Source organism: Suricata suricatta, chromosome 9 (genome assembly GCF_006229205.1).
Source record: "Suricata suricatta isolate VVHF042 chromosome 9, meerkat_22Aug2017_6uvM2_HiC, whole genome shotgun sequence".
Lineage (NCBI taxonomy): Eukaryota > Metazoa > Chordata > Mammalia > Carnivora > Herpestidae > Suricata > Suricata suricatta.
Window position 1 is genome coordinate 80526529 of NC_043708.1, and position 23719 is coordinate 80550247.

Here is a 23719-nt window from a genome sequence, read left to right on the forward strand (position 1 = left end):
ATTTACAATACAGTAGTTACAATGACACTCCAAACAGAAAAGCAAAGTAAAAAATCAAAACCCCCACTTCTATTTCATGTAATTAGACTTATACAGAAATTAGAAGGTTAAGTACCAACTAGTTAATCACCTAATTTCACAGCTATCTGAAGTGGCAATCGTTATATAGCAGCTTATCTATGATACATTCAAGATACATGAATTTATTACTTGCCTGTAAGCTACAACACAGCCTGCTTAATACCTTTCCTTAAATTCCACCTCTATACTACAGTATTTTAGTTAGTTTTGAACACGGGGCCTCGCTAAGAAAATGTCATTTGGGTCAGGACTTGACAGGAACTCAAGAGCTAGTCATGCATGTATCTGGGGGGAAGTACAGAGATTTGGAGGGTGAGGGCTGGGGGAGGGAGCTGCACCTGGCAAGTATAGCTGGAGCCAAGTAAGCTTGGAGAGTAAAAGGATAGGAAGGATGAGGTGAAGGTGTGGATGCAGGCATTCTAAGGACTGGGCTTTTACTCAGGTTTGAAAGTCTGTGGGAGGTTTTGAGCAGAGGAAAATCAGCATCTGATAGGGATTTAAATAGGATCATGGGCTGCCTTTGTGTTGAAAAGACAGTTAAAGCAGAAAGGGATAAAAGAAGGGAGACCACTGAAGAGGTTATTGAAATAATCCTGGCAGGGGAAGAAGGTAACTTGAGCCAGACTAGAAGCAGTGGAAATGAGAGGCTGCTTCCTGGATCTGTTTTGAAGGTAGAGCCAACAGGATTTGCTGGCTGACTGGAGGTAGGGTGATAGAGGGGTGTCATGGTTGGCACTGAGATTTGGGGCTGGAGTAACTGGAAAAATGAAATTGCCATTTATTTGAGATGAAGGAAGATGGTGGGAGGAGCAGGTCTAGGAAGAGCAGGAAGGGAGGAGAGCAGTCCCAGCTCAGTTTGGGACATTAGTTGAGATAGTTTATTTGCTGTGAGCAATAGTTTAGTTGCTATTTCAAGATCAAGAGAAGAAATTCAGATGAACTCAGCAAACATTTATTCAGTGCTTACTAGTGTCAGATCCTATGTTAGGCCATGGGGATATAAAACTAAATGACACGCTAGGTCACTTGGGGGGCTCAGTTTGTTAAGGGTCCAACCTCAGCTCAGGTCATGATCTCTTGGTTCATGAGTTTTAGCCCCATATCCGGCTCTCTGCTGTCAGCACAGAGCCTGTTTCACATCCTCTGTCTTCCTCTTGCTGCTCCTCCCCTGCTTGCACTCTTTCTCTTGTCAAAAAACAAAACAAAAAAATAATAAACAAACAAAATGGCACAGCCCTTACATTTATAGGATTCACACAATATAGTTAAAAAGTTGTGAGTAGATACAACCTCAATTATTAATCGCTCACAGTTTATTTTCTTCAGTTCTCATCTAGACTGAGGTCACACAAAGCTTTCACTTTATTTTGAAGATGAGTGCTTATCTGTTTCTCTGTTTCAAACTCCGAGATGATGTCTCACAGCCAGAAGTAGGCTTCTATCTGACCATTGCAGAGCTCTGAAGTTCTGAGCACACACCCCATATGGTGATTGCCTCCAAAAAACTTGTGAGAATTTCCCCATCAATAGGCTCCATAGAATTAGAGTGGTGGGGACCAGTTGTGATCACTAAATTGTATCTTTGTTTCCTGCTCTGGGAGATATATATTCATTCCAGTTTGTTTTAATTCATCAGTTAAAACATGGGGTATTAGTCTGACAAACTGCTAACTTTAAATTTTTTTTAATGTTTTATTTATTTTTGAGAGACAGAGACAGCACGAGCAGGGGAGGTCAGAGAGAGAGGGAGATACAGAATCTGAAGCAGGCTGCAGGCTCTCAGCTAGCTGTCAGCACAGAGCCCGATGTGGGGCTCGAACCCACGAACCTCAAGATCATGACCTGAGCTGGAGCTAGATGCTTAACCGACTGAGCCACCCAAGCACCCCATAAACTGCTAAATTTAAATGAGATGATACGTTAGTTGTAGGCATAGAACTGCTTTTTATCTACCTTGCCAAATTTATAATTTTTTCCCCTTCTTTTCTTCCTGCCTTAAACGTCACTCTTATAGCTGTTCACAGTATCTAAATCATGTACTCTCTTCCGTTAGGCAATATTACAGCTATAAACTTGGAAACATCATCACAAAAAGACTCAGAAGCTTAGGCGTATAAGAATACTACTAATGTGCCAGCCCACCATATTCAGCCCAAAGATTGTGAAAAATCACTTATCTGAAAACATTTATAATAAGCTAGTGATATAATGCAATATTAGTTTGAACTTTTGTTTTTCTCTTCACAGTGAAGCTATGTCCTTGGAGGGAGATGAGTGGGAGCTAAGTAAAGAGAATGTCCAACCCTTAAGGCAGGGGCGGATCATGTCTACACTTCAGGGAGCATTGGCGCAGCAAGAATGTGCTTGTAACACTACTCTTCAGCAACAGAAACGGTGGGTAGAATGGTTTGGGGTCAACCCGTCATCATTCATCCCCAACTGTGGTTAGTCATGTAGATGTGGATCCATGCAGATTGGCAGAAGTACTTTTCCAAGTTGATGGTGTGAGAATCTGTTCTCCACCTGCTTTTTCATCACACAGTAGCTACCTAAAGATCTCCCCTGAGTGTGATTAAGAACAAGAGCTATACGATTTCATTTCATTAGGTGATGGAGCAGCAAACTCTCGTAGCAGTAGAAATACATCTTGGGGCGCCTGGCTGGCTCAATTGATTGAGCGTCTGACTCTTGGTTTCGGCTCAGGTTATGATCTCACAGTTCCTGTGTTCGAGCCCTGCATTGGGCTTCATGCTGACAATGGGAGCCTGCTTGGGATTCTCTCTCTCCATCTTTCTCTGCCTCTCCCTTGTTCGTGCTCTCTGTCTCTCTCAAAAACTAAATTAAAAAAATTTTTTAAGTAAAATTAAATGAAAAAATATATCTTATACAGAGGACAGTGAGAAGCAAAGTAAAGCAAGTATCATATTACAATATTTATCAAAAGTATAATGTCGTTCTGGATCCCTAAATAGAATTAACTCTTTATTAGTAACCGGTTAGAGAAATTGCTTCCTTGGATTCTGAATATCAGAGAAATCTGCTGTCTTGTATGTATTCTCAATTTTATACTTTCTAGGAGAGTATTTTTGAGAATGTGAAGAAAAATAGAAACCTGAGAGAAATTAAATTTATTCTAGAAAGTTTCTCTGAAAAAAAGAAAAGCTGAAAATACTACAGTTGGAGAGCACAGGGGTTAGGGGAGCTGACTCCCCAGGCAGTAGAATATCCGTGTGTAACTTTTGACCCCAAAACTTAACTATTAAAAGCCTACTGAGTGGTTCAGCTAAGCATCTGACTCTTGATTTTGGCTCAGGTCATGATCTCACTCACAGCTGGTGGGACTGAGCCCCACATCAGGCTCCTCACCGACAGTGCAGAGCCTGCTTGGGAGTCTCTCTCTCCCGCCCTTGCTCTCTACCCTTCCCCCAACCCCAAAAGTAAATAAGTAAACTTAAAAAAAAAAAGAAAGGCCTATTATTGACCGGAAGCTTCCCTGATAAATCACATAAACAGGTAACACATACTTTTTATGTATTATATACTGTATTACCGTAAAGTAAGCTAGAGAAAATGTTGTTAAGAAAATCAAAAAGAAGAGAAAATATATTTACAGGACTATCCACTATTTACTTGGAAAACACCCCCATATAAATAAACCCACATCGTTCAAACACGTGTGGTTCAAGGATCAACTGTACTACATTATTCAAATGGACCTATAGAACTTGCTTTCCTTTGACCAATACATGTTTTGATAAATACGCTTTTTTCAAAAAAGTGAACTAAAGTATCAGTTCCTACTTGAATATGTGACAAAAAAATTTCACCATCCTAGGCAAATTATCCAAATTTGAGGTTATAATGTAATGAGTGTCCTCATTCATCTCATTGGATCTTTAAAAGTATCAAAAAGATTGTAATGTTCTATTGTTAACTCTTCTTCCTGGTTTCTGTGATACTGTACTAGTGTTTCCACTTCTCTAACGTCCTTTTTTCTTATTGGCTTCCTACTGCATCTCACCTAAGTGTTTTGTGCATTGCCTTATGTGTCCTTACATGTTCACATTTTCTGAGATTGCTTAATCGCTATTTATATCTCTTACTTGCTTTGTAAATGTCTTTTTATCTACTTGTAACATACAATCACTATTAAATACTGAATCACTTCTCTCATAAATGATATTCCTGTTTCTACTCCATTTTGGTTCATGGTACCAAAACTCACTTGAATGATCTTACTCATTGCCCTCTCATCCGAATTGTATTTACTCACTTACTAAGAGATTTTTTTTTCTGGAGATTTTTTTTCTCAAAGTATAATTTACATGCTGTGAAATGCTCAGATCTTTAAGTGTACCATGTAATCAGTTTTGACATGCACTTCAAGCCACAGAACATTTTTATTACCTCTGAACGTTCTCTCATGCCCATTCCCAATGTTCTTCCCCTCCCTCATGAAGCAACCAGTGATCAGATTTCTATCATCATAGATTACTTTTGCTTATTCTAGAAGCTTATATAAATGAAGTCATGTGTTTCTTTCACTCAGCATATGTTTTATTAGGCTTTGCCATGTTGCATCTATCAGTAGATTGTTCCTTTTTATTACTGAGTAGTATTTCATTTGTTTATCCATTTCTTTAAATTTAAATTTAAATTTTTAATTTTTTTTTATTTTTGAGAGACAGAGAGAGACAGCGCAAGCAGGGGAGGGTCAGAGAGAGAGGGAGACACAGAATCTGAAGCAGGCTCCAGGCTCTGAGCTACCTGTCAGCACAGAGCCTGACGCGGGGCTCAAACCCACGAACCATGAGATCATGACCTGAGCCAAAGCCGGACGCTTAACTGACTGAGCCACCCAGGCGCCCCTGTTTATCCATTTATTAATTGATGGACATTCGATTCTTTACAGTTTTGTGCTTCATGAATAAAGCTACTGTGGACATTCTTGTACAAGGATTTTTGTGGACATAGATTTTCATTTCTCTTAGAACTGTTGGGGGGTACCTGGGTGGCTCAGGCATTTACACGTTCAACTTTGGCCCAGGTCATAATCTTGCTGTTGTGAGTTGGAGCCCCTTATTGGGCTTGCTGCTGTCAGCACAGAGCCCACTTCAGATCCTCTGTCCCCCTCTCTCTGCCCTTCCCCTGCATATGCTCTCTCTCTCAAATATAAACATTAAAAAAAAAAAAGAACTGATGGGTCATATAAATGTATGTTGAACTTTTTGGGGCGCCTTGATTGCTCAGTTGGTTAAGCATCGGACTTCGGCTCAGGTCATGATCTCGTGGTTTGTGGGTTTGAGCCCCACATCGGAACCACACTCACAGCATGGCCCTGCTTGGGATTCTCTCTGTCTCTCCCTCTCCACCCTCTCTCTCCCCCACATGCCCACACTCTCATTCTCAAAAATAAATTAAAAAAAAAAAAAGTAAATCTATGTTTAACTCTGAGAAACTGGCAGTTTCCCAAAGAGAGTATAACATTTTACACTTCTGTCAGCTATGTCTGAGAACTTGGCTTCTCCAAATTTACTTCAGTATTTGGTGGTGCCAGTCTATTTCATTTTATCTATTTTGGTGGGTATGTAATAACATCTCATTGTGGTTTTACTTGCATTTCCCTGGTGACTAATGATGATGAGCACTTTTTCTCATGGTTATTGGCCTTTTTTTAAATTAATAAATCATAGGTTTTACTCTTTTTTTCTTTCTTTCTAGAGAGTGCACTCATAGGTTGGGGAGAGGGGCAGTGGGAGGGAGAAGCGGGAGAGAGAGAGAGAGGGAGAGAGAGGGAGAGAGAGAGAGAATCTTAAGCAGGCTCCATGCTCAGTGTGGAGCCTGACACAGGGGGCTCGATCCCACAACCCTGGGATCCTGACCTGAGTCGAAATCAAGAGTCTTATGCTCAACCAACTCAACCACCCCGGCACCTCGGTTCTTGGCCTTTTAAATCTCTTCTTTTGTGGTGTATTTGTTCAGACATTCTGCCCAGTTTTAAACTTGGATTGCAGGAGACTTTTATGCAGTATGTGTTCAAGACCTTTATCAAGTAATGTGTTGCAAACATTTCCTTCCAGTTCATGGTTGCCTGTTTTCTTGTTGGTGGTGTTTTTTGATAAGCAGACATTTTTCATTTGGATGAAGTTTAATGAATTACTGTTTTTCTTTTATGGATAGTGCTTTTTTGTGTCTTTAGATCTTTGCAAAGATCCAAAGTGGCAAAGATAATTCTGTGTTTTCTTCTAGTAGCTTTATCGTTTCACCTTTTACATTTCAGTCTGTGATTTACTTTAAATTCATCCTTGTGTATACTGTAAGGCTGGAGTAAGTTCTTTTCCCACCCCCCATATGGAGTTCTAGTTGTTCTGCCTCCATTTGTTGAAGGGATTCCCCTCCCCTCACTGAATTGCTTTGGGGCGCTTGTGTAAAAGAAATCATTTGACTGTATCTATGTGGATATTTCTGGACTCTCTTCTCATCTATTGACTTAATTGCTTCTCCTTTCACCAATTACATATTATCTTGATTTTATATAGTAAATCTTGACTTAGGGTAGAGTGAGTTCTCCAACTTTTGTTGTTCTTTGTTAAATTTGTTTTGACCATCTTTGGTCCTTTCCTTTTCCAAACAAATTTTAAAATCTTCTTGTCAGTTTGACAAGAAGAGCCTTGTGAGATTTTGGTTGGATTGCATTGCATCTATAGATAAATTTGTAGGGTTGCTGATTTTTATCTTAGATTTTAGTTTTTCACCATTTCTCCAGGTAATCCCATCATAATGTCATACTTAAATCACCATATTAGCTTCATAATTGTAGTTCCTTATATAAATTCTTTTATTCCTAAAATGTTACTTAATTGATCTTTTTGAAATCTTTACTTATCATATTCAAGGTATTTTCAAATTAAAAAGCCAGTAGTAGCTTGTGCAGATGGAACCCAAAGTCTTCATTTTTAATTTTTTTTAAGGTAATCTGTATGCCTAACATGGGGCTTGAACTTACAACCCTGAGATACAGAGTTGCATGCTCTTTCAGCTGAGCCAACAAGGCACTCAGTCTTTAAATTTACATTTAAAGCATGTCTTTCTTACTTCTCCAGATACCTCCACTTATTCCCAATACTGACTAAATCTTATAGCTCAATTTCCTCTGGATAAACTCTCCGACTTTTACAACTTTATTCAATACTGATTTCTTGGAACTCTTGGAAAACTCTATTTTTCTTTGAAATTTTATGGTTCCTTCAGAGTCCCACCTTCTGAGGATGCCTCTGTGATACCTCTTTTTGCTTCTCAAAGGCTTTACTATCCATTCTTGGCAACTGTAATATACTATACCACTTTGTATTGTGGGTTAATTTTTCATTAGTATACTTTGTCTTTTTTTTTTTAATGTTTATTTATTTTTGAGAGAGAGAGAGGAGGAGAGGCAGAGATAGAGGGAGACAGAGAAACCAAAGCAGACTCTGCACTGTCAGCACAAAGCCCGACAACAAACCATGAGATCATGACCTGAACCGAGGTCGGATGCTCAACCAACTGAGCCACCCAGGCGCCCCTATACTTTGTCTTTCTATTGGAGTATAAATTCCTTTGTGTCAGGAACTATTTTGTAATTCTAGCATAACCTTTTATACAGCTTTTATTGATGAAACATTTATCTAAATTGTGGTTTATTACCTAGTACTTCCCTCTGTTCTAACTGGTCCATCTTAATCTTAGCCCTGCCTTTCCTAGCTCTTTACAAAGTAAAATTTTACACTTTTTTTGAAGCACTCCCCAAAGTATATATTGGTATTATGCTTCCCTGACTAATGTTACCCATGGAATTTTACTTTAAAATTCTTATTTCTATGTATTTGTGTGTGTGTGTGTGTGTGTGTGTGTGTGTGTGTGTGTAGTTCAATACTATTATATATATAAAATAATAACTTATTTATCGAGTTCTTATTATGTCTAAGCAGTTTATACTAAAAGTAATCAACCTAATCAGATAGATGCTACAGTAGTCCTGCTGTATCTGTGGTTTCACTTTCCTCAGTTTCACTTACCCACTGTCAGCTGTGGTCCAGAATCAGATGATCCACTTTCTGACATGTTGTCAGAAGGTCAGTAGTAGTCTAATGCTTCATTACAGTGCCTACATCATCCCCCTCACTTCTTCTCCTTATGTTGGCATTTTGTCATCTCACATCCTCACAAGAAGAAGATGAAAGATGAGCACAGGGCAATAAGATATTTTGAGAGAGAGAGACCACATTCATATAACCCTTATTGTAGTATATTGTTATAACTGTTCTATTTTGTTATTGTTGTTGTTAATCCCTTATTATGCCTAGCTTATAAATTGAACTTTCTCATAGGTATGTATGTATAGGTATGAAACAAAGTATATCTAGGTTTTGGAAGTATCCTGGGTTTCAGGCATCCATTGGGTGTCTTGGAAAGTATCCCCCTACATATAAAGGGGGATGTCTGTATTTTTATCCCCACTTTACAGATGAGGAGACTGAAAATAGAATTTACACAGCTTGTTTAATGTCACTCTGCTAGTGATTAGCGGAGCTGCATTTGAACCTGGGGAGTCTTGTTCCAGAGCTGTGTAACTCTGTTTTTTCATATGTTGTCTTAGAATTTGTTTATCTAATTTCTACATGTTTTGTCCATCCTGTTGTGTTATCCGGCAGAATCTTGATGATTTCTATTTTTCTTTCTGTTTAACAAACCCTCAAATTCCAATGCAATTATTTGAATTCATATTAAACACTTAAAAAATTAATAAAAATGGAGGCATGAAACGTATTTGGGTGTTATCGCTATTGCTTCTAACATTTTCTGTTTAAATTTCAGGGCATTTGAATCTGAAATTCGATTTTACACTGGAAATGATCCTCTGGATGTTTGGGATAGGTGGGTCTTTTTTATTTAACAAGAGCAATAGAAACTTAACAAATGAGTTCTTAAGACCATACTTCTCAAATTAGGGTGTACAGAAGTATGTCAGAGTACAAAGTGGTGTCTTGGGGACATGGAAAGACAGAATAATCACAGTGTTTCCTCTTGAGGTGTTCAGGACTAAAGACGTTTCAACTTTGTGGCCTGCCCCTGAGAGCCACACCCTTTTGTCCCCATCCTCTTTATTTCCCAGAGGTATATGTTAGCAATATTTGGTAAAGCTTGAGGAACATAGGCTTAGAACATGTCATTGAGGACCTCTAACTAAACACAGTTCCAATATATTAGATATTTCTGCCTAAGAAAGTCAAGAATGGGTCATCGTGCAAGAGCAAAAGTACACATTAAACTTTAAAATTATTCTTTTCCTTTCCATGCAGGTATATTAACTGGACAGAGCAGAACTATCCTCAGGGGGGGAAAGAGAGTAATATGTCAACATTATTAGAAAGAGCTGTTGAAGCACTACAAGGAGAAAAACGATACTATAATGATCCTCGATTTCTTAGTCTCTGGCTTAAATTGGTAAGTCTTTCTCAAGTGCCATCTGAGTTTAAAATATTAAACCGAGAGGTGTGCCTGTGTGGCTTAGACGGTTAAGCAGCTGACTTCAGCTCAGGTCATGATCTTGTGGTTCATGGGTTTGAGCCCCACATCAGGCTCTGTGCTGACAGCTCAGAGCCTGGAGCCTGCTTTGGCTTCAGATACTGTGTCGCCCTCTCTCTCTCTCTGTCCCTCCCCCATTTGGACGGACTCTCTCTCTCTCTCTCTCTCTCTCTCTCTCTCTCTCTCTCTCTCTCTCTCTCTCTCAAAAATGAATAAACATTAACAAAAATTTAAAAAGTAAATATTAAACCAAGAGATTTTCTCTAGAGCTCTCTGGTACACACTAGAAAATGGCAGCACTTCAGCCATTTAATGGATACTAAACATTTAATAAATACTCAATATTTGTTAAATTGGTTCTATTTAAAAATAGGTTTTAATATAAGGGATTTTACCCCTTTAAAAATGATCATAAAGGCCTGTATGTCTCCTCCTGGGAGTGGATTATTTATTTCAAACATAATTGGGCCGTGCAGTGCTTGGGGAGGGTGTGTAGGAGCCAGCGCATGGCAGTAGCGTGATTGTTTGATAACACAATTTTGTAGGTGATTCTGGTATTCCTTTGTCCCCTTTTTGAGAATCATTACCATAAAAAGGTAAATGTTTTTTATGTAATGTATTGCTATGTCCAAAATTATCTGCCTGTCCACTTTGTACTGTCTCATTTGACATGTAGTTCTTTTATCTTGAGAATTTTTTTATGAAAACATCTCCAAATAAAATAATGATGAGAGTTTCTTAGATATTTATTTCATTATTTTTATCTTAAGGATTAGAAAAAGTGGTAAATATTTAGATTCAAATGTTAGATAATAACTAGATAATGGATAATTAGATGCTCATAAAAATAAATTATTAAAAATAAAAATAGGGGGGCCCCTGGGTGGCTAAGTCAGTTGAGCATCTGACTCTTGATTTTGCCTCATGTCATGATCTTGTGGTTCATGGGTTTGTGCCCTACATGGGTCTCTGCATTGACAGCATGGGGCCTGCTTGGATTCTCTCTCTTCCTCTCTGCCCCCCTCTTCTCACACACATGCTCTCTCAAAATAAAAAAAATAAATAAAACTTTTTTTTAATGTTTTTTATTTATTTTTGAGAGACAGAGAGAGATAGCATGAGCAGGGGAGGGTCAGAGAGAGGGAGACACAGAATCCGAAGCAGGCTCCAGGCTCTGAGCTGTCTGCGCAGAACTCGATGCGGGGCTTGAACCCACGAACTGTGAGATCATGACCGGAGCCGAAGCCAGACGCTTAACTGACTGAGCCACCCAGGCGCCCCCCAAAAAATAAATAAAAATAAAAAATAGGGGTGCTTGAGTGGCTCAGTCAGTTGAGTGTCTACTTGATTTTGGCTCAGGTCATGATCCTAGGGTCATGGTAATGAACCCCACATCAGGCTTGGTGCTGAGTATGAAGTCAGCTTAAGATTCTCTCTTCTCTCTTACTCTTTTTCCCTTTCCCCTACTTGTGTATTCTCTCTCTAAAAAAAAAAAAAAAAATAGGGCGCCTGGGTGGCTCAGTCGGTTAAGCCTCCGACTTCGGCTCAGTTCAGATCTCACATTCGTGGGTTCGAGTCCTGCATCAGGCTCTGTGCTGACAGCTAGCTCAGAGCCTGGAGCCTGCTTCTGATTCTGTGTCTCCTTCTCTCTCTGCCCCTCCCCCTCTCATGCTCTGTCTCTCTCTATCAAAAATAAATAAAACATTAAAAAAATAATGATAAAAACATAATTCTGTAACATTGGATAGTTCTAAATAATAGAATATTTACAACAACCATTGTAAAATGATAAAATATTGACATTTGAAATTGCTAAAAATTTCTGGCTAAAATGCATCTCTTGAGAGCTTATCATAAACTTCAAATAGGGGCTCCTAGGTGGTTCAGTTGGCTAAACATCCCTTGCTTCTCTGCATCTGTCTGTCTGTCTGTCTCGCTCTCTCCCTCTCTCTCTCTCTCTCTCTCTCAAATAAATAAACATTAAAGAAAAAAAAACCTTCAGGGGCACCTGGGTGGCTCAGTTGACTAAGTGTCCAACTTCAGCCTAGGTCATGACCTTGTCATTCCCAAGTTCAAGCCCTGCATTGCAGAGCTGACAGCTTAGAGCCTGGAGCCTTTTTCAGATTCTGTGTCTTCCTCTCTTTCTCTGCCCCTCCCCACTTGCATTCTCTCTCTCTCTCTCTCTCTCTCTCTCTCTATCTTTCTCAAAAATAAACATTAAAAAGAAATTTTTTTAAAAACCTTCAAATATTTTAAATAAAATAAAATAAAGCAATGCTTTGTCCCAAAAAAAAAAAAAAACCTTCAAATATTACTAATAAAGGAAATTAGGTAAATCCTGAAGGCATACTCTATCTTGGTTTCTGTAGGGCATTTGATATATCTTGGCATCATTATCGACAGGTTGGAGAAATTATCTTAGGAATATTAGTGATAGGAATTTATGACAAAGGATGATACTCAAAGAATGCTAAACAGATTTGTTAGCATGGAGACTATGGTCCCAGGTAGCAGGCTGATGGGTTTTGTTTTTCATTCTACCTTAGATAATATTCTTAACCTATGTAATGTTCATGTATGTGATTTGTTAACCGTTTGGACTGAAAAAACCTCTAAAGTAACTCTTAATTCTAGGATTCTATGATTATATTTACTTGGAATGATTAAAAATAACAACTAGAATAATTTTTCTGTTCATAAATGCTAGCCAGGTGCTGGGACTAAAGAGTTAGTTATGACATTGTGCTGCTGAAAGAATGGTCTGTGGACTGTCAAGATCAGTATAAAAGTCCCAAATAAGCATTTAGAGGTTTGGTTAACAAATTTGACATTGCCACAACATCCAAACACATCATCATTTTTCTAGTGACTTCTATTTTTATTGTAATTTTTAAAAATACCAGTCAACAATGGAAATGGAAACTTTAAACATGCACACACCGAAACTGGCCCCTTTACCACAAGCAGTCTGAGAAGTACTGGTCTAGACAGCCCCCATATTCAAATCATCAGCAGTAACTAGAACATAGTAGATAGTTAGCAAGCATATTAAACTATTTTGCTGATTTTATTTTTTCCCTTAATGGTCAAGAGGAGTAACAGTTGGGTTCCTCACTCTACTCCTTTCTTTTACTTTGCAGAAAAATTTCCCCATTCCGAGAGTTATTTTTAGAAGAAATGACTACAATCTAGCCAAGGAAAAATTTGTTCTTAGAAAATATCCAGGATTTTTAGCTAAAAGTATAAAATTGTTTTAGTTGGATTCTTAGGGGTTACCAAAAAGATTTATTTAACTTTTGGATATATTAATCTAACCACGTGGTCCTTTTATTTATGTTATTTCTTAAGTGATCTCATTCAGCACTCTGGAGTAACCTGACCTTTATTGGCTGTTGTAGGCTGTACCAGAGCTATTCAGAAAGCCATTAACAAGTGCAGTCAATGCTAACCTTTTTGTAGTAACAGATACCAAGGACTAGATCTGATACTGATAACTTATTCAGAATTATAACTTTGCTTGAATCGCCATCACATACAGGAAAACATCACTAATCAGGATAAGCAGAGAACTCCATTTACTGAATTACTATAAAATTAAACTATAAAGTATTAATTGTTTTTGTCAAAGAAATAAGTGGAGCATTTCATTTACTCAACCTTTTTCTACCAGACCCTGGTTAGGAACTGGGAATATAGTGGATAGCAATGTTTTGTACCTTTGTGGGACTTACTTTACTGGGAAAGACAGCTGTTAAAGCATTTAATTGTCACAAAAGAGAAAAAGGGAAGTATTGAGTTGTGTAGAAGGAAATATATAGGAGGAAGACTTGACCTAGGTCAGACAATCAGGAACAGGTAGAGATAAAATATATCTAGTAAATAAACAGGAGAAAATCTTAGCCTCCTTAGTTGTATAAGAACTCCTAATTAGAACACTGAAATGCCATTTTTATATGAAATTAGCAATTAAAAATAGGTGTTTTCTATGAAATTAGTATTTAGGAATAACTACTGGCATTTTAAATTTGTATAATCCTTTCAGAAAGCAATTTGTTCCTTTTTAACATAGTTCTACTTCTAGAAACTTATCTTAAGGGAGGGAGTAACATAAAACATGAAAGGTTGTGTGCATTGAAAATATTTGTTATAGGGGTACCTGGTGGCTCAGTCTTGTGGTTTGTGGGTATGCAAGACCATGATCTGAGCCAAAATTAAGAGTCAGATGCTTAACCAGCTGAGCCACCTGGATGCCCCTGTAACAAATATCTTCATGCACACAACTTTTCATGTTTTATATTACTCTCTTAAGATAAATTTCTAGAAGTAGAACTATGTTAAAAAGGAACAAATTGCTTTGGCAGTGTGGAGCCTGCTTGGGATTCTCTCCCTTTCTCTCTACCCCTCTCCCACTTGCACATGCTCTCTCACTCTCTCTGTCTCTCAAATAGACTTAAAACAAAAAAATATTAAAGAAAAGATATTGCTATAGAATTATTTATACCTGGGTAAAATAGAAGCTGTATATCCAAAAAAATAAGGGAATGGTTAAATGATGGAAGATTACTAGATGGAACATTATTCATCCATCTAAAAATAATAAAGAGTAAGCAGCAGCATGGAAAAATAAATGAAGAACTGTTAAGTGGAATTAAAATTTCCTTATGATTAAAATTTCATAAATGTTAAAAATTCTTTTATGCTGTGCAAAATGGTGTATGTTCCTTTTTCTCCTTAAGGGAAAAAAAAGACTGAAGTAAATATATCAAACTGTTAACGATGTGGGATTTTTATTGACATGTCCCCCCATCTTCTTCCTACTAGAATTGTCTCCATCATAGCTGGTCTTAAAAGATCCCCTCTAGGGGCACCTTGGTGCCTCAGTTGGTTAAACGTCTGAGTTCGGCTCAGGTCATGATCTCGCAGCTCGTGGGTTCGAGCCCTGCATCAGGCTATGTGTTGACAGCTGACTCAGAGCCTGCAGCCTGTCTTTGAATTCTGTGTCTCCCTCTCTCTCTGACTCTCCCTGCTCGTGCTGTCTCTCTCTCTCTCAAAAATAAATAAAACATTAAAAATTAAAAAAAAAAGATCCCCTCTAAAATGCAGATTTGAGCATATCATTCCTTTGCTTATAGGTCTCCCACCTGAACACACATATGCATTGGGTATCAAGTAAATTTACAGTCAATTAGCTTGACATTTAACACCTATCACACCTTTTTTTCCAAACTCCTGTCTTGCCTGCATCGCCACAAACTTTTAGTCTTCTCTGTCTTTGCTTATACTATCTTCTCTGTCTGGACTGCCCTTCCATTCCCATTCTCTTCCAGGTATAAGTCTACTCCTCCTTCACACTCAAATGTCATACCTTCTTGAAGTCTTCTCATCCCTTTTTGTTTCAAATTAATCTCTTCTGTCTACTTTTTAGGTCTTCCCAGTATAGTCCTTTTAACATTGTATTGGAGTAGATACATATTTTTTCAACGCAGAAACTGCGTATAGTAACTCCAGTGATTGTTCAGCACATAATAGACAGTGAATGAATAGAAATTGGTTAACTATTAATGCTTTTAATTTGTTATAGGGGCATTTATGCAATGAGCCTTTGGATATGTACAGTTATTTACACAACCAAGGGATTGGTGTTTCACTTGCTCAATTCTATATCTCATGGGCTGAAGAGTATGAAGCTAGAGAAAACTTTAAGAAAGCAGACCAGATATTTCAGGAAGGGATTCAGCAGAATGCTGAGCCGCTGGACCGACTGCAGTCACATCACCGGTAAACTTTTCGGGAGCTTGTCTTAACTCTTTAAAACTAATACATACAAATAGTTGTTTTTGCATCTGAATAAATTGCCCCCCATGGCAAGTTTACTTAGTTACTATTTGATTTTTTAAAAGACCTATTTAAATATTTTTTATTTAATATGTAGTAAAATCCACTGTTGGGTGTATAGTTTTGTAAGTTTTCACAATTGAATGGGGACATATAACCATTACCGTGATCAAAATACACAATCGTTCCATCGCTGCATAGAGTTTCTTTGTGCTCTCCCTTCATGGTGCAACACTTAGGGTCACTCCCAAGCCCTGGCACCCACTGATCTGTTCTCCAGCCCTGTCGTTCGGCTTTTTCCATAATATCATCTAAATGGCATCATGTAGTATGTGCGGCCTTTTGAGTGTGTCTGCTTTTATTTAGCATAATGCATTTCGGTTGTTCAATTGGTTCTACTTTAAAGATGGATTTTATATGTATATTCTGAATACAAGTCTTTTGTCAGATATGCGATTTGTAAGTCTCTTCTCCCAGTTTAACTGTTGGCTATGTTTTTTCTTAACTGCTTTATCGAACTAAATTTTTTAATTTCAAAAAAATCTAAAATCAATTTTTTATTATTTTTTGTATGGGCCATGCTCTTGATATGTCTGAGAGCTTTGTTTAGCAAAAAGTCACAAAGATTTTTCTCCTGTGTTTTTACCTTGAAGTTAAGATTTTTATTTTTATTTGAGTATAGTTGATATACAGTGTTATATTAGTTTCAGGTGTGTACTCTAGGGCAAGTTTATATATTTTGCTGTGCTCACTGCAAGTATAGTTACCATAGCTCACCATACAAAGCCATTATAGTATTATTGACTATAATTCTTATGCTGTACCTTTTAATGGACTTATTCATTCCATAACTGGAAGCCTTTATCTCCCTCTCCCTTTCACCCATTTGCTCATATCCCCCAATTCCCTCCCCTCTGGCAGCCATCAGTTTATTCTCTGTATTTATAGGTCTGATTCTGCCATTTGTTAGATCTTTTTTTTTCTTTTAGATTGCACGTGTGAGTGAAATCATATGGTATTTGTCTTTCTCAGTCTGACTTAGATCACTTAGCATAATAGTCTGTAGGTCCATCCATGTTGTCATCAGTAGCACCATCATGCTTTTTTATGGCTGTGTAACCCTTATGCATATATATACCACATCTTCCTATCTGTTTGTCTATCAATAAATACTTAGGTTGCCTTCTATATCTTGGCTATTGTAAATAATGCTGCAATAAACATAGGAGTGCATATGTCCTTTTGAATGTGTTTTCATTTTCTTTGGATAAATAAATACCCAGTAGTGGAATTATTGGATTGTATGGTATTTCTGTGTTTAATATTTCGAGGAACCTTCATACTGTTTTCCACAGTAGCTGTACTAATTTACATTCCCACCAACAGTGTGTAAGGGTTCCTTTTCTCCACATCCTCGTCAGCACTTGTTATTTCTTGTCTTTTTTATTTTAGTTATTCTGACAGGCCTCAGGTAATAATATCGCATTGTGGTTTAGATTTGCATTTTTCTTTTCTTATCTATTTTTTAATGTCTGTTTATTTTTGAGAGAGAGTGAGTGAGAATGAGCAGTGGAGGGGCGCAGAGAACAAGAAGGGGAGAGGGAGAGGGAGAGAGAGAGAGAGAGAGAGAGAGAGAGAGAGAGAGAGAGACTGAATCTGAAGCAGGCTTCAGGCTCCGAGCTGTCAGCATAGAGCAGGCTCGAGGCTCAAACTTCTGAATTGTGAGGTCATGACCTGAGCTGAAGTTGGATGCTTAACCAACTGAGCCACCCAGACGCCACTGATTTGCATTTTTCTGATGATAGTAATGTTGAGCATCTTTTCATGTGTCTATTGGCCATCTGTATGTCTTTGGAAAAATGTCTATTCAAGTCCTATGCCCATTTTAAAATCAGATTGTTTATTTTTTTGGTATTGAGTTCTGTAAGTTTTTTATGTATTTTGGATATTAACCCTTTTTTAGAAATATCATTTGCAAATATCTTCTCCCATTTAATAGGTTGCCTTTTTGTTTTTTGATGGTTTCCTTTGCTGTACAAAAGCTTTTTATTTTGATGTAGTCCCAATAGTGTATTTTCATCTTGAAGTTTTTATAGTTTTACTTTTTACATATAGATCTCTGGTCCATTTTGAGTTCATTTTTGTATAAGGTATTGATCAAGGTTGTTTATTTTGCATGTGAACCTCCATTTGTTCTTGTACCACTTGTTGAAAAGATTTTCTTCATTGATTTGACTTAGCATCTTTGTCATAATTGTGTTTCAGTGGTACCTGGGTGGCTCAGCCAGTTAAGCGTTCTACCTTGGTTCAGGTCATGATCTCACCGTTCGTGGGATGGAGCGCTGCATAGCGCTCTGCACTGACAGCGCGGATCCTGCTTGGGATTCTTTCCCTCCCTCAGCCCCTCCCCTGCTCCTGCGTGTGCTCCAGTGCACGCACATGCTCTCTCAAAATAAATAAGTAAAGATTTTTTAAAAATTATATTTGACATTAAAAAATCATAGATATGTAGTTATTTCTGTTACTCTATTTTGTTCTTTTGATCTATGTATTCATTAGTGTATTCTAATGTATTCACAGTATCTAGATTACTGAAGCTTTATTTTAAATCTAGAAATTGAGTAATATGAGACCTCCAACTTTGTTCGTCTTTTTAGCTTTTTTAGCTCTTCTTTTAGCTTCTTTTTAACTAGAGTTCCTTTGACTTTCTACATAAATTTTAGAATCCACTTTCTGGGATTTTGATTAGTATTGTACATGAACTTGGTATATCTCTCTGTTTATTTAAGATCTTTGATTTCTTTGAGTAAGCTTTCAAAGTATTTGGGGAGGGAAGTGCAGAGAGCAGTGCAGAGCCTGATGCAGGACTTGAACTCTCAAATGGTGTGATCATGACCTGAGCTGAAGTGGCATGCTTACCCGACTGAGCCCCAGACGCCCCATGGTAGTATTTGTGTTTGAGGAATTGATTCATTTCATCTATGAGTTTATGAGCATAGAATTGTTTATAGTATTCCTTTATTTTCCTTTTAATGTCTGTAGGATATGTAGTGATCTACCCTCTTTTTTATTCCTGATATTGGTAATTTTTGTCTTCTCCTTTTTTTTTCCTACTCTGGCTAGAAGTTTATCAATTTTATTGATCTTTTTAGTGAACTGCTTTTGGTTTTATTGGTTTTTCTCAATTGACTTTCTCTTCTTATTTTTATTATTTATTATTTCATTCTTTGTGCTTGTTTTGAGTTTAACTTACTCTTTTTCTAGTTTAAGGTGACAGCCTAGATCACTGATCTAGATCTTTTTTTTCTAATATAAAAAATTTCCTTCTAAGCACTGCTTTAGCTATACCTCACAAATTTTACACAATACTACATTTTCATTTTCACTCAGCTCAAAATTTTCTGATTCCCTGTGTGTTGTCCCTTTGATCCATGACTTATGTAAAAGTGCATTAATTTAATTAGGAAATGTTTAGAAATTTTTCAGATGTCTCTCTGTTACTGATTTCTAGTTTAATTACATTATGGTTAGAGAACATAATTTGTATGGTTTCACTTTTTTAAAATTTATTCAGTTTTGTCATGTGGCTCAGAATATGGTCTGTCCTTGGTGAATATTCCATGGACACTTGAAAAATACATGTTTTGTGCTGTTTGCTAGTGTAATGTTTTTTTAAATGTTATTTAGGTCTGTTGTGGTCTTCTGTTTCCTTGCTAATTTTCTACTTGTTTTCTCAGAGAGGAATTTTGAATTCCCTTTTATTGTGAATTTGTCTCTTCTTTAAGTTCCATTTTTTTGCTTTATATATTTTGAAGTTCTGAAGGATACACATTTAGAATTGATCCCTTTATCATTATGTAATAACTAAAGTATCTTTATCCTTGGTTATATACATTCTAATGTCTTCTTGGTCTGATTATTAATATAGCCACTCTGGCTTTCTTTTTATCTTTTCTCTTTGTGTGTGTGTGTGTTTTAACAGTTTTAGAGTTAGAGTTGTGTGACCATCACCACAGTCTAATTTTAGAACATTTTTAACATCCCAACATAAACCCCATACTCATTTGCAGTCACTCCCCATTCCCTCTCACACACTTCCAGGCAATGACTTACCTACTTTCTTTTTCTAGGTTTGCCTGTCCTGGGCGTTGCACATAAATGGAATCCTACATCATGTAGTCTTTTGTGACTGACTTCGTTCGCTTGGCCTAATATTTTGAAGGTTCATCACAGTATATTCATCATTGATGAACATAGTTATGTTATATATTAATATTTCTTTCCTTTTTATTGCTCAATAATATGCCATTCTCTGGATAGATCAGATTTTGTTTATCATTCATCAATTAGAGTTTAGGTAGTTTCCATTTTTTGGTTATTGTGAAATAATTCTGCTGCAGATATTCATGTTACAGGCTTTTTGTGGATTTTCTTTAATTTTTATCTTATTTATGTCTTTATATTTAAAGTAAGTTTCTTATACACAGCAGATAGGTGAGTCTTGTTTTTTCTCAGCTCTCACAATATCTGGTTTTAAATGGTGTATTTAGAACATTTATTCTAATTATTAATTTTGTTGGATTTAGATCTTTTAGTTTATTATTTGTTTTCAATTTGTTCTTTTATTCTATTGCCTCTTTCCTGCCGTCTTCTGGATTGATTATCTGAATGTTTTTTAGTATTTCATTTTAATTTATTTTATTGGCTTTTTTTGTCTGTTACTTTTTTTTAGTGGTTGCTCTAGGGTATATTATAAACATACCTAACTTTCAATAGTCTACTTACAGTTAATATAATACCACTTCAAGTAAAATATAGAAGATTTATAACCATATAGGTCCCTTTATCTTCCCTACTTTTTTTGTTACACTTGTCATATGTATTATTACATCTAAATACACTGAAAATCCCACCTGACAATGTTACAGTTTTTGCTTCCAACAGCCTTACATATTTTAAAGAACTTTGGAGGGAAATGGTCTTTCATATTTATCATTTCTGTTCTTTCTTCGTTCCTAAAGTCCCAAGTTCTCCTCTCCTGTAATTTTCCTTTAGCCCAAAGATGTTTGGCCATTTACTTAAAGTGAGCCGATGGCCAATAAATTCCCTTAGTTTTTCATCTAAGAATGTCTTCATTTCATTTTCATTCCTAAGAGGTATTTTCAATGGATGTAGAATTCTGGGTCAACAGTTCTTTGCTTTTGGTATTTTAAGGATGTGGTTGCACCATCTTCTGGACTCCATGATTTCTGATGAGAAATGTGTAGTCATTTGATTGGTTCCTTCTCTATATGTATTATGTTGATTTTCTTTGGGTGCATTTAAGATTCTATTCTTGTCTTTAACATTGTTATTCAGAAGTTTGATTATGGTGTGTCACGGTGTGATTACCCTTGCATTTAATCCATTTGGGGTTTAATGAGCTTTTTGAATTTATAAATGTATGCCTTTCACAAAATTTGAAAATTTTTTAGTCATTATTTTTAAATATTTTTTCTGTACTTATTATATCTCTTTTTCTGGGAATTCAGTTACCCATATTGTAGACCTTTTGATATTGTTCCATATGTCCCTGAAGCTCTCTTTTATTGAGTAAGTTTTTAATTTTTTAAACTTTTTTCTTTCTGTTCTTCAGAGTGGCTAGTTTTTATTGATTTGTCTTTAGGTTTATTTAGTCTTTCCTCAGCTGTATCCAATCTGAGTCCACCCAGTAAATGTTTTATTTCAGAAAATGTGTTTTTCAGGTCTAAATTCTCCATTTGATTCTTTTTTATAGTTTCTGTGTCTGCTGAGAACTTTTGTTTTTTTATTCAGTTCAAATATTTTTACCTTTATTTCATGGAGCATTGTTATAATAACTGCTTTTAAATTCCCAATACTTAAGTCATCTTGGTATTGATACACATTGCTTGCCTTTTCCTTTGAGAATTGATCAGATTTTACTGGTTCTTGGTCTGTCAAATAATTTTGGATTATACCATGAACATTGATCCTGACACTATGTTATTAGACTCGGAGTTCTGTTGGTGGATATTGTCTGGGCATTGTTATTATTTTGTCTTAGTAGGCAACCGACCTTCAGATATCAGAACTTCTTTCTCATGTGAATTGTCAGTTCAGTTTTCAAGACCTTTGGGTCTATCTCCTGTGTAGACTGCTCAGTTAGTCTAGGACTTGAGTAGTGGTGTATGTCATACTTCAGTTCTCAGAGCCTTTTCTGTGCTGCTCTGGGCCTGCCCTGCGCGTGCATCGTTCAGAACGGAGTCCAGGGCTTGTGCCACTTCATGAAGAGAGTGAGGAGATCCCCTTCTTCAGTATCCTCCCACATTCGTTGGTCCGCAGACTCCCCTTTTCCCAGTCCTCTGACCAGAGAGATGAGGTTTTAGCTTCCCACACCATCACTGCAACAATTTTAAACCACAAGAGAAAAAAGAAGAAAAAAAAAAACAGGAAACAACCCTGTGTGGGTTGTTTCTTCAAGTTTGACTCCTCTCTACAGTCCATTTGCTTTTGTTTACTTTGAAGAAGCCTCAGTTGCATTTTTTGTAGTTTATTTAGAGTTTTTAATTCTACCCAGCAAGAGAGAGCCTATCAAGACCATACTCCATCTTGGCCAGTACTTGCAGTTTATTCTGGGGTTTTTTTGTTTTGTTTTGTTTTTTTACCCTTTTGATAATACTTAAGGCTTTGGCAGCAGGACAGGAAGTTTAATCTTCAAACATCTGCCAGCTTTGCTAAAGTAAAATGTCAAGTGGGATACAGATTCACTTGATAAGGTTTAGGAAGAAATGGTATAGAGGGGAGCAGTGAGCATAGAGAGAGAGACGTAGGGACAAAATAGATGTGGCAAGATGTTAACAGTTGGTGAATCTAGGTGAAGAGTATATGGGTGCTATTTATGCTTTCAATAATTTGTAAGTTTAAAAAGTTTTATAATAAAATGTTGATGGGAAACACTGATCTTAATAAATTCGCTAATCTTGGTCCCCCTACTGTGATCCTCAGATCAACCTACTAGTGCTCTTCAGAGTATGCTGATTGTTCAAACTTGGGCATTTAAAGGGGAAGCTAAACCATTCTATTCCAAACCTTCTCTCTGATTTGAAGGTAGCTTTCATAGTAAACATTTTCTATGGGCTATTTCTCTATATTTCTTCTCCCTTGTTTTAACAAATTAAATATTTTGATCCTGGTGAGTGGTGTTCATCTCCCCAAAAGTTAATTGTCCATTCTCTTACTTTAGACAATTCCAAGCTCGAGTGTCTCGGCAAACAGTGTTGGCACTTGAGAAAGAAGAGGAGGAAGAAGTATTTGGATCTTCTGCACCACAACGAAGCACATTGGCTGAACTAAAAAGCAAAGGGAAAAAGACAGCAAGAGCTCCAATCAGCCGTGTAGGAGGTGCTCTCAAGGGTAAGTTTGTTAGGTGTTATTATGGGAAGCTCTTAGTCTCGGGTGATAGGCAAATTATGTAAAAAGATAATGTATAAATATATATGTGTACACTGTCCTAGTTTTCTGAATACTAGGCAGCAAAAAGAAGGAAGTCTTTAGAGAGCTGAGATTACAGTGTGCAGTAAAACCAAAACATGTCAGCAATTTTGTCTTAATTAAGAAAAATCCAATGTATAGGAAGCATCAAGAGTTTCTGAACTTGAGTTTTAGTTGGAAGAAGATATGCAGTAACATAGTCAGTATCATGAATTTAAACTTATATATATCAAAGCTTCAGAGAATGTATTAACATGATCTTCAAGCTTTTGGGGGCCAGAAATTAGACTCTCTTTGTATACCTAAAGATGGTCAATAATAAGCTTTTTTTTTTAATTCACCATGTTTAGGGAAGTTTCAGATTTACAGCAAAATTGGGCAGAAAGTACAGAGAACAATAAGCTTTTACTAACTGCATTTATAGCGTTAGAAACATAGACCAGAATATAAAAAAATCTCTGAACACCTTTTCTGGTATCAACTTACCAGTATTCAAAAATGTATCCTAGAAACTAGCTAGACCTAAAGAATATTTCATCCAGATCATATTGAAGCTTGATTCAATCAAGAAAACTTGATTGAAGTCTTCTCTAGATTCAGCACATTTCAGCTTATTTCCATTGAGAGACAAATTTTAAATTGAAAAATGAAGATTTAGGTTAGGTTAATCTCTGAGAAAACGAGACAGTGTTAGAATAGTGACTGAAAGAAGATGTAAAAATTTTTAAAAATCTATAAATAAAAGATT

The 23719-nt window shown here is 36.8% G+C and overlaps 1 protein-coding gene across 1 annotated transcript in view; it reads left to right on the forward strand.

Moving 5' to 3' along the window:
• Positions 1-23719, forward strand: part of BUB1B (BUB1 mitotic checkpoint serine/threonine kinase B) — a 49744-nt gene that overhangs the window by 1322 nt on the left and 24703 nt on the right. Inside the window, exons 2-6 of the mRNA XM_029952152.1 lie at positions 2329-2475; positions 8935-8994; positions 9420-9564; positions 15227-15423; positions 22724-22893. Of these exons, the coding sequence (XP_029808012.1) occupies positions 2329-2475; positions 8935-8994; positions 9420-9564; positions 15227-15423; positions 22724-22893 (719 nt within the window). The remainder of the gene's footprint in view (positions 1-2328; positions 2476-8934; positions 8995-9419; positions 9565-15226; positions 15424-22723; positions 22894-23719) is intronic.